Source organism: Colobus angolensis, unplaced genomic scaffold (assembly GCF_000951035.1).
Source record: "Colobus angolensis palliatus isolate OR3802 unplaced genomic scaffold, Cang.pa_1.0 Scaffold393, whole genome shotgun sequence".
Classification (NCBI taxonomy): Eukaryota; Metazoa; Chordata; class Mammalia; order Primates; family Cercopithecidae; genus Colobus; species Colobus angolensis.
Genome location: NW_012117299.1, coordinates 419,010 through 432,696, shown reverse-complemented (window position 1 = coordinate 432,696; position 13,687 = coordinate 419,010). Strand labels below are relative to the sequence as shown.

General features: G+C 37.3%; 1 protein-coding gene across 1 annotated transcript in view; it reads left to right on the top strand.

Annotated features, from left to right (window-relative positions):
- The window catches only part of ZPLD1 (zona pellucida-like domain containing 1), a 42,495-nt gene extending 41,718 nt beyond the window's left edge, over nt 1–777 (top strand). Inside the window, exon 10 of the mRNA XM_011955047.1 lies at nt 259–777. Coding sequence (XP_011810437.1) covers nt 259–434 — 176 coding nt within the window. The 3' untranslated portion in view covers nt 435–777. The remainder of the gene's footprint in view (nt 1–258) is intronic.
- The last annotated feature ends 12,910 nt before the right edge of the window (nt 778–13,687 follow it).

Sequence of the window (13,687 nt, the reverse complement as noted above, 5' to 3'; positions counted from 1 at the left end):
ATGTGATCTGTTGGTCAATTTTTATAGCAGTTGATAGCTTTTTGGTATTTTTGGTTTTGGTGGACCATGGGCAGCCTCTAAACCATACAATCCTTTGGTATTGAGTTGAATTACAGTCAAATAGATTGTAACACAATTCAGTGCCATGCTGCTATTCTATGAGATGCTGATGAAAGACGTTTTGCAGGTAGAATTGGGTTAAGGTGAGATAAATATTACATGGGGCCTTTACAACTGGGTGTGTTTCATTATTTGCAGGTTCTCCAAGTGTGCCTCCCTTCCAGCTGAACGCCATCACCAGTGCACTGATATCAGGAATGGTCATTCTGGGAGTTACGAGCTTTTCTCTTCTTCTGTGCTCACTGGCCGTTCTGCACAGGAAGGGACCCACCAGTTTAGTGTTGAATGGCATAAGAAACCCAGTCTTTGACTGACTATAACAGGTGCCTGCTCTCCGGAGAAGGCTTCACTGACTAAACTATGTGTGACTGCAGTCGGTGTTCCATCTGAATTTCATGTCAGTCCGCATTCAATATTTGTAGGTTTGATAAATTTCACAGTGTAGCTTGTCAGCATAATGATAGTGAAAGAAGTTTATAATATTGCTATTGTCACTGATGTATGTGGCCAGCCGCATTTTTATGCCACCAATGAATACATTGACAATAAGTGAAAAATATTCAGGACTTACGTCTTCCAGGATCAGTAATATTTCATTTTACGTCAGTTTGCTTTTGATTGTTGGTTAAAAGATAAAAGGTTGGAGTAGACAAAAAATGAAATGTGTTGCATTTCCCCCTTAAGCATTAAAGCCCACTGCAGCAGCATTTAGATTTGCACATGTGGTCCTAGAATAAATGTTGCTTTTTGTTTTAATCCAGATATTCCCCGCTTCAGGATGTGTTTTAATTGGACTGGCCAATTTGGATACCTGAGATTTAACTACTCATTCTATGACCTCCTGTGTTTTTGGCTGATTTCCATGTCTGACAATACTCATTTTAAAAGAAACTCTTGGGACATATCTCTTAACCTGGGGCATCCTTTTGTATAGAAGATAGTGAAAATAGTTGTTAGCTTCCAAGTGTACCTAGTACTAAGTGTCCCTAGATCATTATTTGTTACAATAGGAATGGCTGTGATCGGTTTTCTTCTTCTGGTTCTCGTGAGAACACCAGCACATGTTAACTCTCCTCCCAGGTAAACAGTTCAACTGCTGTTGCAGCTGTGCTTCCAGCAGTGAGGTAACTATGCAAAGATTATTTTTAATTCAGGAATCATTACATGTGAAAACAAGCCGTAGTTGTGAAAAGAGAACATTATCATCAGCTCATAAACATACTCTTCCTAGAAGGGTTTTGAACACTTTAGATTCCCTTTTTCCTAAAACAAAAAGGAAACTTAGGTTAAGTGTCGTTTGCAGAACATTGTTGGAATCTACATTAAAAGATATTCTTTCCCCCCATATTTTTGGTGCCAGGCAATACAATTAATCAGGAGAGGGTTTCTTTTTAAGGTATCTTCTTATAGGTTTCATAATTGCCATGAATAAACAATATTTTCCTCTAATAGTAAACTGCAAGAAGCATTTGATCCTTTATCAGTTTTGCAAAAAAGCAAGTTTTAAGCAGCCCATGTTCTTACAAAAAAAATCAACGTTCTCTTTGCTTAAGCTACCTATGCGCTGAACAAATAAAACAATTTAATAGCCAACCAAAACCCAGCATGTGAAGTTACTAGAAGTGCCATGTTAACTGTAAGAAATTGCTGTAATCGCTAATTTCTATTCAACATTGGTGACCCATTAGTTGGGACTTAATTTACTATACTGCATGTGAATCATCAAGCATTATTAGATTGCTTCAAATGAAATGTCTACAATGTGAGTTAATAATTAAATCAATCCTCAAGCTGAAAAACACTTTTTCTCCAATTTGCCTGGATATTTCAGGAGAAAGTGTTTATATTGCAATAATTAGCTATATAATTGCATCAACTTTTTATTTCAAGGTGTAGATGCCAAGGGAAGTGGGATCTGGAAAGTCTCTGGATAATTTCTTCACAAAAAAAATTTTAAATCACGTAAAAAGCCAGTCTGCTCTTCCCTGTGTTACTTCAAAATAACTTCGAAGTGACTGTTCTGAACTTTATCTGTGTTAACATGATTAACTGACCATACTACTAATATTACCCTATGTGTACATGGATAGTATTGAAATATGCTGGTAAATCTATTTCAGATACTTTAAGTGAATTGCCATTGATTCTAGGATTAAGTTCTGTGAATAGGACATTATATCATTTAAGCTGTTTTGTCAATTTGATTTTTATGCTTTTGGAACGGCCGCTGTTTCAGCTGTTGGCCTTTTCAATTCTATACTCCATTTTATAGAATCGAATAATGGATACATATCATTTGGGAAACTTAAGTATCATATTATTTTTTGCCACCCTTTCATCATAAAAGGAAGAATCAGAGTTATAATGAGATAAACCAAGCCTGTTTTTTACAACTTTGTTCTTATAAATCTACAGTTCTATGGAGTATTTAGTTATACTGAATTTTACAGTTCTTATAGTGTGAAAAACCTTACAAAATGTGTGCAAACATTTCTTCAGTTTTAATACCTCAAACTGTTTTTTGCACTTCAGGGGTAAGGTCTGATGACATGTAAAAGATGATCGTTTAATAAAATAATTGTTTAAAATGTTGACCTGTTTTTTTTTTTCTCCTTCCTGCTCTCAACATCCTATTCCTAACTCACAAATGCAGAGGGTCTCCAACTTATGATGGTTACATTTACAATTTTTGACTTTGAGGTGGGTTTATTCAGGACTTATTAAATGCATTGTTGACCTGTGATTTTTTTTTTTTAATTTATAATGAGTTTTTTGAGACATAACGCCATTGGAAATTGAGGAGCATCTGTATTGAGAAAGATTTAGCCTAAAATAAGCTGCCTAATGCAACAGGGAAGGTCAGTGATCTCTGTAGGTAGATGAAGTCTGCCCTCTCAATACTGAGCCCTGTGTAGGGAGACACATTCTCGATATCAGCTAAAGGTAAGGAAGGACATTTTTTTGAACTTGAGCTCTAACTAAAATGGAACTTACAATTTTAAAAACTTTGGTAGGGACAGAAAAAAAAAAAACTGGAAAGACAGGGAGCTTGGCTTCTGCCCGGAATTTCACAGTCTTTCCTAAGTGCCAGCAGGATCTGTGTCTTGGGGGACGGTTGGTAGGAAAGTGGCACAGTGTTGAGGCAAAATCCTTTTCCTGACCCAGAGATAATCCAATCTCACACAACTGGGCACTATCCTGAGCCCTAAGTATTGACAATTAGCTTTGGGAGCCTCACAAGACATGATGGTTCATAAGGGGCATTGTCAGCTGTAGAAAATGTAAGGCCACTTTATGAAGCCTCACAGACAGTGAACTTCCAGAAGTTAGAATAGAGCAGAAGTTCATGGGAGACCCTTTTTTGTGAACACGGGTCATGAACATAATAATATGAAGAAGAGTTTGAAGAATTGCAACAGGATGGAGGGCCAGCACGCATTTATTTTGATTCCGTATTTATAAGGAAAAGAGAAAGCTGATCATAGAGCAACTGCCTTTGGCAATGAGATTCTTCAATTATTTACAAGTGGGGAAACACTTAAAACAATCTAAACTCATAATTTAGAAAAAAATTTAAAAATACTTGGATAGTAAACAAAACAAATATCAGAGTGAGCTGGAGTTGGTGTATCAGTCAGTGTTCCCCAGAGAAAAAGAATATATAAGATATTGGTATATATGTCACATATTATATATATAATATGTATGTGTGTTATATAAGATATATGTATATGTGTGTGTGTGTGTGTGTGTGTGTGTAGTATTTGTATGTGTGTAACATAAGGAATTGGCTCACATAATTGTAGAGACTAAACAAGTCCTAAGAATAGAATTGCAGTTGGCAAGGTCGGGACCCAGGAAAGTTGATGGTGTAGTTCCAGTCCAAAAGCTGGTAGGCTTGAGGCCCTGGAAGAGTTGATGTTTCCATGCAAACCAAAGGCAGGAGAAACAAAAGTCCAACTTTGACAGGCAGGTAGGCAGAAGGAAATCATTATTATTCACAGGAGGGCCCAACTGATTGGAGGTATCGTATTGTTAAAAGGCTAAACTTCCTAATCAGTCCAGGGATATAAAATAAAATAAAATAAAATAAAAGTGTTACAAAATCTGGCAGTGCAATTAAAATGGTTTAAAACTATTTACTGTCTGGAGGTAAGGGTTCATGAATTGAGGGTCCTCTTTTATATTACCTGAATAATATTGATCAAATGGAAGAAAGACAGGGCCATGAGGAGGTGGGGACTGATGAACTCTAAAGTTATACAAAATTATTCCTCAGCATCAAGAGAAACAGAGTACAAAGATACATGGCCAGGCGGTATTTATTGGACCCATATCCTATAGGGCTGGCATCGGGGATGCTGGCAGCCAAGGAGAAGAATAATAACATCAGCAGTGACAACAGTCTGGAAGCAGTAAAGAACATAAAACAGAGTAGCTGAGATAATAGGGGGCAAATGCAACAAGGGGCCGCTGGACTCTGGGAGAAGAGGCCTCTGCTACTTCTTAGGAGGAACTAGTTCTTTGGTGGGAGGCAGAACGAGAATCATTGACAGCTGTTACCCACATTCCTCATGACAGCTGCCCGTCCTGCAGAAGTTCAAAGGTAAGTGAAAATTGAATTAAAAAGTTATATATTCATGTTTGTGAGGATATCTTGCCTGACAGCTTATTGACAAACGCAGTCTCTGAAAATTTGAATAGCACAAGAAAACTGAAATAACCTTAATTAATGCCACATTTTGCTGAGATATCCAGAAGAAGATTAGTTTGGGGGCTTCTGCTCATGTGGACTAGACGTAACCTTTAGAAATCTCTGCTCAGTAATCTTCATTTATAAAATGCTTTGTATTCTTGGCAAAGTGAAATTGAGAACTCAGATTGTTATCTGCTTAGTTCAAATATCCAATTCCCCTTTGCCTCAAGTATCTGGATATTTCCTTTTTTATTTAAATTGCCAACATAATTACTTCAATTTTCTCTTCCATTTTCTGTGTAGAAAGGAGCAGTGCTAATCATTACATGGAGCTTTAGTCAAAGGCAATGGGGCCCAAATTTTGAGGTTAGTTTTCATCAGGAGCATAGCTGCGTTAGCATTGCCCAGGGCAAAATCCATTACTGAATAATCCTGCTGGTTTAACTAATCAACTAACACTAGAAGATCTTGGGAGAGCTGTGGTTTGACAATCTCATGCAACCCTGACTCAGAGTTATACAGGTCCTGAAGCTATTTCTTCTTTTGTATGTAGTTTTGTAACTTATTTATTTTTATAGTAGGGAACAATTGGCTAAACTGAAAAATTACTCCAGAGGAAATATAGTTGTGTTTAGCAATTATTTACGACTTGGAAATTAGAACTTATTCATTTAAAAGCTATCATTTTGCTAACGTATATTTTGTGGCTGATAAAATGAGATGGCAGAAAATGATGTAGGGTTCTCATTGTAAATAAAATGGAACCCAATAATTTCTTTTGAATCCTGTAAAGATAAGACATGGGTGCTTCTTTGGTATCTCATCTCACTCTGTAAATACAATGTGGAACAAAGGCAATTCACTAATGCTCACTAAAAACTTTAATGCAGGCTGGGTATGGTGGCTTATGCCTGTAATCCCAGCACTTTGGGAGTCCAAGGTGGGCAGATTGCTTGAGCCCAGGAGTTCAAGATCAGCCTGGTCATAGTGAAACCCTGCCTCTACTTAAACATTTTAAAAATCTAAAAATTAAAAGAAGAACTGTAGTATTTTCTTTCTACCTTGTCAATGGATATATATTGAGAGTTTCTCTTGTTTCACAAATTAATAATCAACATGGACGATTCGTGCTTCTAAGACTTGATCAGAAACTCTTTTGAAAGTTGCCATGAATATTGTGATTAAACCAGTAGGACCTATGGTTATTTTTACAAAGCTATGCCAGGCTGAAGAAGCGTGCACACATTGGGCCTCGGATTCATAGCTGGATGTGTAAAGAACTTTGCCTGGTTCCCATTGCAGTGGTTTCCAAATCCATGTGGCTCGCTCCCTGAGGAGGTATTTCCACAGATCCACAGAAATTCTCCTCAAACTTGTCTTCCATAATTTCTATAATTTTCTTCTTTTTCTGATTCCTGAAACTTTCAAACTTAGAGAAAACCGCAGACCGCAATGTAACAACCACAGAAGTTTTATCATCTTGGATTAACAAATATGCACATATTTTTTAATTGTTTCAGATCTACAAAAAAAATTTTCATGTAAGTTGAAGTCCATTTTGTCCTCCTCTCTACTGTATTTCTTTTAACTGTCTGTCCAGAGGGATCATTGTCAGTAAGTTGCATGATTTCTTTCCATCCACTTAGAAAATGATTACTACATGTGGATATTTTTTGAACAACAGAGTTTTAATGTTATCATACTTTATACTTCCTTATCACACTATGTTTTCTTTTACATGCTGATTTTTGAAGTCAACAGCATGTTACTGAAATCTCTTTATCTTGAGACAGATCAGTTTCATGACATCTTTACATTCCTGCCTCAATAACTTCTGGCTTTAATTATGTTCCAACAATTATTACTTTGTGTATTTTATAAGAAAGTCCTTTTCTCTCCCTCTCCCCTCTTTGGCCTTCAGAATTGCCTTGGCTCTTTTTGCATCTTACTTTTATTCAAAGCTGATATGAGAAAAATGATGTTAAAACTTTGATTGGAATTGCATTGAAGTTGTAGATTAATGGGAAAAAATTGTCACATTTTTGATACTGAGGGATTTTTCCATCATCAATCTTGTTTTATGGATCCATTTATTCAAGTCTTCCTGCAATACGTTCGATTGAGTCTAGTACTTTCTCTATAAAAGTTCATAATGCAAAACTTTTGTTACAGTTATTTGTAGGTGTCATAGGTTTTGGCAGGTATTGTAAATGAAATCTTTTCTAGGAACTAAACTTTCTAATTACATATTGCTGCTGGATAAAATGTTAATGATTTCGTTTTTATATTTTATTTACCACTATTGATAGAGTACCAAGTTTGTATTATAACCCTTCTGGCTGTGGATTCCCTCAGACTTGCTCAGGGCACCCAAAGTCCACAATGAGGCCCTGGAGCCAAATGCTTTCATTCAAAGTACCCTTTATTTTTCTCAGCAACATCTTGGAATTTTTTTTTTTTTTTTTCACAGAGTCTTGCTATGTCGCCCAAGCTGGAGTGCAGTGGCACAATCTTGGCTCACTGCAACCTATGCCTCCCGGGTAAAGCGATTCTCATGCCTCAGCCTCCTGAGTAGGTAGGATTACGGGCCTGTGCCACCGTGCCTGGCTAACTTTTGTATTTTTAGTAGAGATGGGGTTTCACCATGTTGGTTAGGCTGGTCCTGAACTCCTGACTCAGGCAATCCACCCACCTCGGCCTCCCAAAGTGCAGGGATTACAGGCCTGAGCCACTGTGCCTAGTCCGAATTTTTTATTTAATCACATTTTATTATCTTTGTCTCTTATGTGAAGGTTTCTCCAAAGGGCTTTTTGGAGTGCTACTAAATAGTGTTAGTCATTCGGGGAAGTATTTTGTGTCATGGGGAACTTCTGGAAGTGTTATTAGCCCAAGGCTAGTTCTGAAATTCAAACTCTGCCTGGTAGAAGTAGGTGAATGACAGTGATCAAAGGACATTGATTTTTGTCAGCTCTTACGTAAGTCATAAATGTGATATTTGTGGATGCATTTGGTAAATTCATACATGTTGATTGTTTTTATATTTTTTCATCAAACTTACCTTATGTTTTAAAATTTGCTTTTGGAGGTGAGTATTAGTGTACCATGAGACAATGAGGAAAGTTACATGCTGCATATGCTGTCCCTTAGCACTCACCCCAAGCCAAGTGATGGACAGGGATGGGGAATTCCATAGGGAAGGAGTCCCCACACTAGCATCACTTAAGGTACTAAGATTAGCCATCTGTCTCTTCTAATGAGGAAAGCAATGTTGGAATAGAGGACAGGCACATCAAAGGTTATGACCAGGGTTGGACTTCTCAGCCCATGTTTGCTGAGGGAACAGATAAAGCAACAAAGTTGGGAAGTAACAGACTGGGCCACTAGGTGCCCAGTAGTAATGCTGGTGAGTGTTTGACTCAGTGTGTATGGTTTATTTGATGCCTACATGATGGTGACTCTTATTCTCTCATTTTAATCTCTTCAGGTTGATAGGACATGGGGAAATACTAAAAGGCTAGTTGCCTTTATATACTTTTATCTAGAGGTAGTCACTTATAAATCACCCGTTGTTTTTTAGTTTGTAAGATAAATTTTCCAAGTTGTTAAAACTTATATTGCTTTTCCCATAGATTGTCAAAGAGTGGTTACGGTTACATTAAAGTTCCGAATTTCCTGACCTCTTTGAGAGATAAAGGAACTGTAAATAAATTACACTGAATTTCTCTTAAAAGCCTTATCTTAGGAGATTAGTAACAATATCACATTTTTCAGAAGCCTTGGGGCAATAAAATCTCCTTAGTGTAATTGAAATCTAAGTACTTATCTACTAGAGAATTATATATTTCAACAGCTTTTAAAAAATTATGTTCCACTCTTAAAAGAAATCTGCATTTTTAAATTTATATTAAATTTTTTTATTCTAAGACAAATAAGGCAAGAATCTACATATAGTTTAATTTGATCTCATAATTTTTTTGCAAATTAGATTTTTTAAGAAAAATTATGAATTATAATTGAATCATCTAGCTTTTCCTGTTATGTAAGTATTATTTTAATCTATCTGTAACAGGGGAAAACTAAGAAGAAGGGAATACTTACTATTTGTAGACAATTTTTATATCTAGTACATATTGTAATAACTTCATGAAGTAGATGATATTTTCCTAATTTACTTAGAAAACTTTAAGTCATATTTTATTTGAATATATTGGAGGTGTAATATGCCTTCTAAGTTTTATTAATTAGTTAGTTCACCTTTTGGAGTCATTGTTCTTTTAATGTTTTAATTGTTTCCCTTGACTAAGTTCTCATTCACCACTTGGGATGTGAGAGAAATGGAGAGAATAAAGAACTCCAGTTTACAGCGTTGATCAAAGTTCCTTGTATATTAATAGGTGTGTGTTAGCGTGTGTGAAAGATAAAGGTTGAAGAACTGAACATTGATTACAGGGAAATTCGCTAGTATTAATATAGTTTTATAGATATTGTACCATTAGTAGACAGCTGAGTAAACTAATAACAACTTGATTTAGCTGTTTAGTAAAATTTTAAATATTATAGATAGCCGTAATTTGTGTTAGTTTACTTGATTATTAGTTTCATGTCATTTTAAGGTACACATTTTTGTATTGGTTAGAATCACAATCCATTGCAAGTAAAAGAGATGCTGTTGTCACTATAGTGAGTGAGTTCTCACGAGAGCTGATGGCTTCAAAAGTGTTTGGCAGTTCCCCCTTCTCTCTCTCTCAATCCCTCTCAATCTCTCTCCTGCCATCTTGTGAAGAAAGCACTTGATTCTCCTTCACCTTCCGGCATGATTGTAAGTTTTCTGAGGCCTCGCCAACCACGTGGTGCTGTGAATCAATTAAACCTCTTTTTTAAATAAATTACCCAGTCTCAGGTAGTATCTTTATAGCAGTGTGAAAATGGACTAAAACAGAGAATTGGTACTGGGGATAGGGCACTGCTATAAAGATAACCTGAAAACATGGAAGCGACTTTGGAACTGGGTAACAGGCAGAGGCTGGAACAGTTTGGAGGGCTCAGAAGATGTGGGAAAGCTTGGAACACTCTAGAAACTTGTTGAATGATTTTGACCAAGATGCTGATAGTGACATGGACAATGAAGTCCAGGCTGAGGTTGTCTCAGGTGGAGATGAGGAACTTATTGGGAACTGGAGTAAAGGTCACTCGCGCTATGCTTCAGCAAACAGACTGGCAGCATTTTGCCCCTGTCCTAGAGATCTGTAGAACTTTGAACATAAGAGAGATGATTTAGTGTAGTTGAACATAAGAGAGATGATTTAGTGTATCTGGCAGAAGAAATTTCTAAGCAGCAAAGCATTCCAGAAGTAGCCTGGCTTATTCTGAAAGTGTCCAGTTATATGTGTTCACAAAGATGTAGTTTGAAATTGGAACTTATGTTTAAAAGGGAGGTAGATCATAAAGGTTTGGAAAATTTGCAACCTGACTATGTGATAGAAAAAAAAACAATTTTCGGGAAAGGAATTCAAACTGGCTGCATAAATTTGCATAAATAATCAGAAGCTGAATGTTAATAGTCAAGACAATGGGGAAAATGTCGCCAGGGCATATCAGAGACTTTCACAGCAGCCCCTCCTATCACAGGCCAGAGGCCTAAGAGGGAAAAATGGCTTCTGGGCAGGGACCAGGGCCCAACTTCTCTGTGCAGTTTTGGGACTTGGTGCCCTGCATCCCAGGTGCTCCAGCACCAGTCGTGGCTAAAACGGGACAAGGCATATCTTCGGACCTTGCACCTCAGAGGGTGAAAGCCTCAATCCTTGGTGGCTTTCATGTGGTATTGGGCCTTTGGGAGTGCAGAAGACAGGAGTTGAGTTTTGGGAACCTCCACCTAGATTTTAGAGAACATATGGAAATGCCTGGATGTCCAAGCAGAAGACTGCTGCCCTTGTGGAGCTGTGAGAAGAGGGCCACCATCCTCCAGACCTCAGAATGGTAGCACCGTGCACCTCAGAATGATAGCACCACCATCCTCCAGACCTCAGAATGGTAGCCACAGACACTCAAGGCCAACCTGTGAAAGCAGTCATGGGGGCTGTACCCTGCACAGTTATAGGGACAGAGATGCCCAAGGCCTTGGGAGTCCACCTCTTGAATCAGCATGACCTGGATGTCAGACATTAGGTAAAAGGAGATTATTTTGGAGCTTTAAGATTCAATGACTACCCTGCTGGGTTTTGAACTTGCATTGGGCCTGTGGCCCGAAGGGGAACACTTATCCAACCCTTGTTTCTCCATTGTGTCTTGGAAGTAACTAACTTGTTTTTGATGTTACAGGTTCATAGGTGAAAGGGTCTTGCCTTGTCCCAGATGAGACTTTGGACTTGGATGTTTGGGTTAATACTAGAATAAGTTAAGACTTTGGAGGACTGTTGGGAAGGCATGATTGGTTTTGAAATGTCAGAAGGACATGAGATTTGGGAGGAGCCAGTGGCAGTATGATATGTCTTGGCTTTGCATCCCCATCCAAATCTCATCTTGAATTGTAATCCCTAGGTACTGAGGGAGGGACCTGGTGGGAGGTGATTAGGTCATGGGGATGGTTTCCCCCAGGCTGCTGTCATGAGAGTGAGTGAGTTCTTATGAGAGCTGCTGGTTTTTAAAGTTTTTGGCAGTTCCCCCTTCTCTCTCTCTCTCTCTTTCCTGCCACCTTGTGAAGACAGTGTTTGCTTCTTCACTTTCTGCCATGATTGTAAGTTTCTTGAGGTGTCCCCAGCCATGTGGAACTGTGAGTCAATTAAACCTCTTTTGTTTCTTAAATTATCCAGCCTCAGGTAGTATCTTTAGAGCAGTGTGAAAGTGGACTAATACACAACTGTATATAATACGAGTTCACACAGAAAAAACTACAGGAAGGAAGTTGATAAAAATATTGACTAAGAACAGTAAGGAAAAATAATTGGTTTTAATACTAGTCTTCTTATGCTACTATCTATAATGCTATCTTTTTATGAGAAAATATTCAGGTAATTTAAATCAGAACAGTTTTAGTTGTCTGATAATTGATAAGCAGAATAAAGTGTTTCATCTATACTGTTGAGATAATTACATCAATTTTCAACTTCATTTAGTTTTTCCTACTGAAAAAAATTATTTGTACCTAATCTAATGAGCACGTACAGCAAGAAAATAAATTTCCAAATCTTTCTTGAGATGTAGTGAAAACATAATGGCTTTGTTTGTTCCTAACCAGTTCTAACATTTTATTCAATGTGAAAATGATCTGCAACGAGCTTCAGATTATACAATAGCAGCATATGAAGCAGATTTGGGGAGCTGTGGCTCCTACCGACAGCAATGAATGAGCTATCTGACTCATTGTTTTTCATTTGTGCATTTGTTTTTCCCACATCACTGGCATTTGTTATGGTCACACTGCCAAGCTCACACAGAAAATGAGTTTGTGCTTTGGGAAATGGTTGAAAAGCATCATCATCTTCATTATGTCAACAATGAAAATTATGTTTGTCCGTGCTCTCTGGAGCTGATGGCTAGAATGTTTGAAAACAACATCTAGGCATTTTCTCATTCATCCAGAAAAAAAAAATCTATGCCAGTGTTATTGTTTTTTATTTTACAAATAATTTGTTTTCCCCTTGCCCTTTAGAGCTGAGAAAAGCTGCATGTAATGAACACTATTTGTACATGAAGGCAGTTTCCAGAATGAGTATAACACCATTGTCTGATGATTTTTGAGAGAAATGGCATGTGGAAAAGATACAGAAACTCTTCAGATTGTCCCCTTCAGTTGAACACTACCCATTTTTTGGAAGTAAATGACTAACTCTTTTTTATGCATTTCCACCTTACCCCATCTCCCCGTGAGAACAGTGATAATTGCTTTGTCGACTCTCAAATGTTTCCTTCATTACCTATTAAATATCTTAGAATGGGTGGCCAGGACTCCATTATAAAAATAACTATAATGTAACTGCATTGTAATATAACTGTAATTCCTGCATGTCGGAAGAGAAAGGCTACAGCAGCCTTCCTTCGTTGACTCTATTCATGTCAGGGTTTTTCCTCAAAATGGCAACCAGTGAAAGTAATTTTATACATACCCAGGGCATTTAAAATAGTGCTTTGAAGACTGTGTAGTTTTCTGATGTCAACTGTACAGTTCAAAAGGGATCATATTTTTTTCTCAGCTTAAAATCGACATTATTTTTCTTCAGATGGGATTAACAGAGTAACAGAGCCAAGGATAGCACATTACTATGTTTATCCTTTGCTCTTTAATCAGAATTGCTTCTCCCAATATGTAAACTCTGGGCTAACTCTAGATAGAAGGCAGGAAGCGAAGGATAATGCGCTGTTTTAAATGTAGGTGGAAGATAAGATGTTGAGACTAAATTTTAAAAGCCACTCCAAGATATATTCATTCCACCCTCACATTTAAATAATGCTCACATTAAATAATTGTTCCAAAGGAACTGTCAGAATGAAACAGTCAGTCATAGCTTTTCCTAGCTGAATTTTGACAACTATAAAAGTCCAAGGCTTGCTGTGAAGCTATGAAAATTGTTTTTAAAACATTTGCAAAACATGAGCAAAGCCTTATTTCTTTTTGATTATTGGCAGAAAAAGTGAACAAATTATACAATATTGATCAGGTGAAGCTTTCTAGATTATGTTTATTTTGCAGGGCTACCTCAAATAATCTAAAAAGTATAGGACATATGCATACATTGCATTTGTATGCATTATTATTTTTAACTTTTAGTTATCATCTATATCCATGCTTTTTAGCTTAGGGAAAATGTGGAACTCACTATGAAATGCATAACATCTACAAGTCAGTACTTAGTTCCCTAGAGGCCTTGTTATACC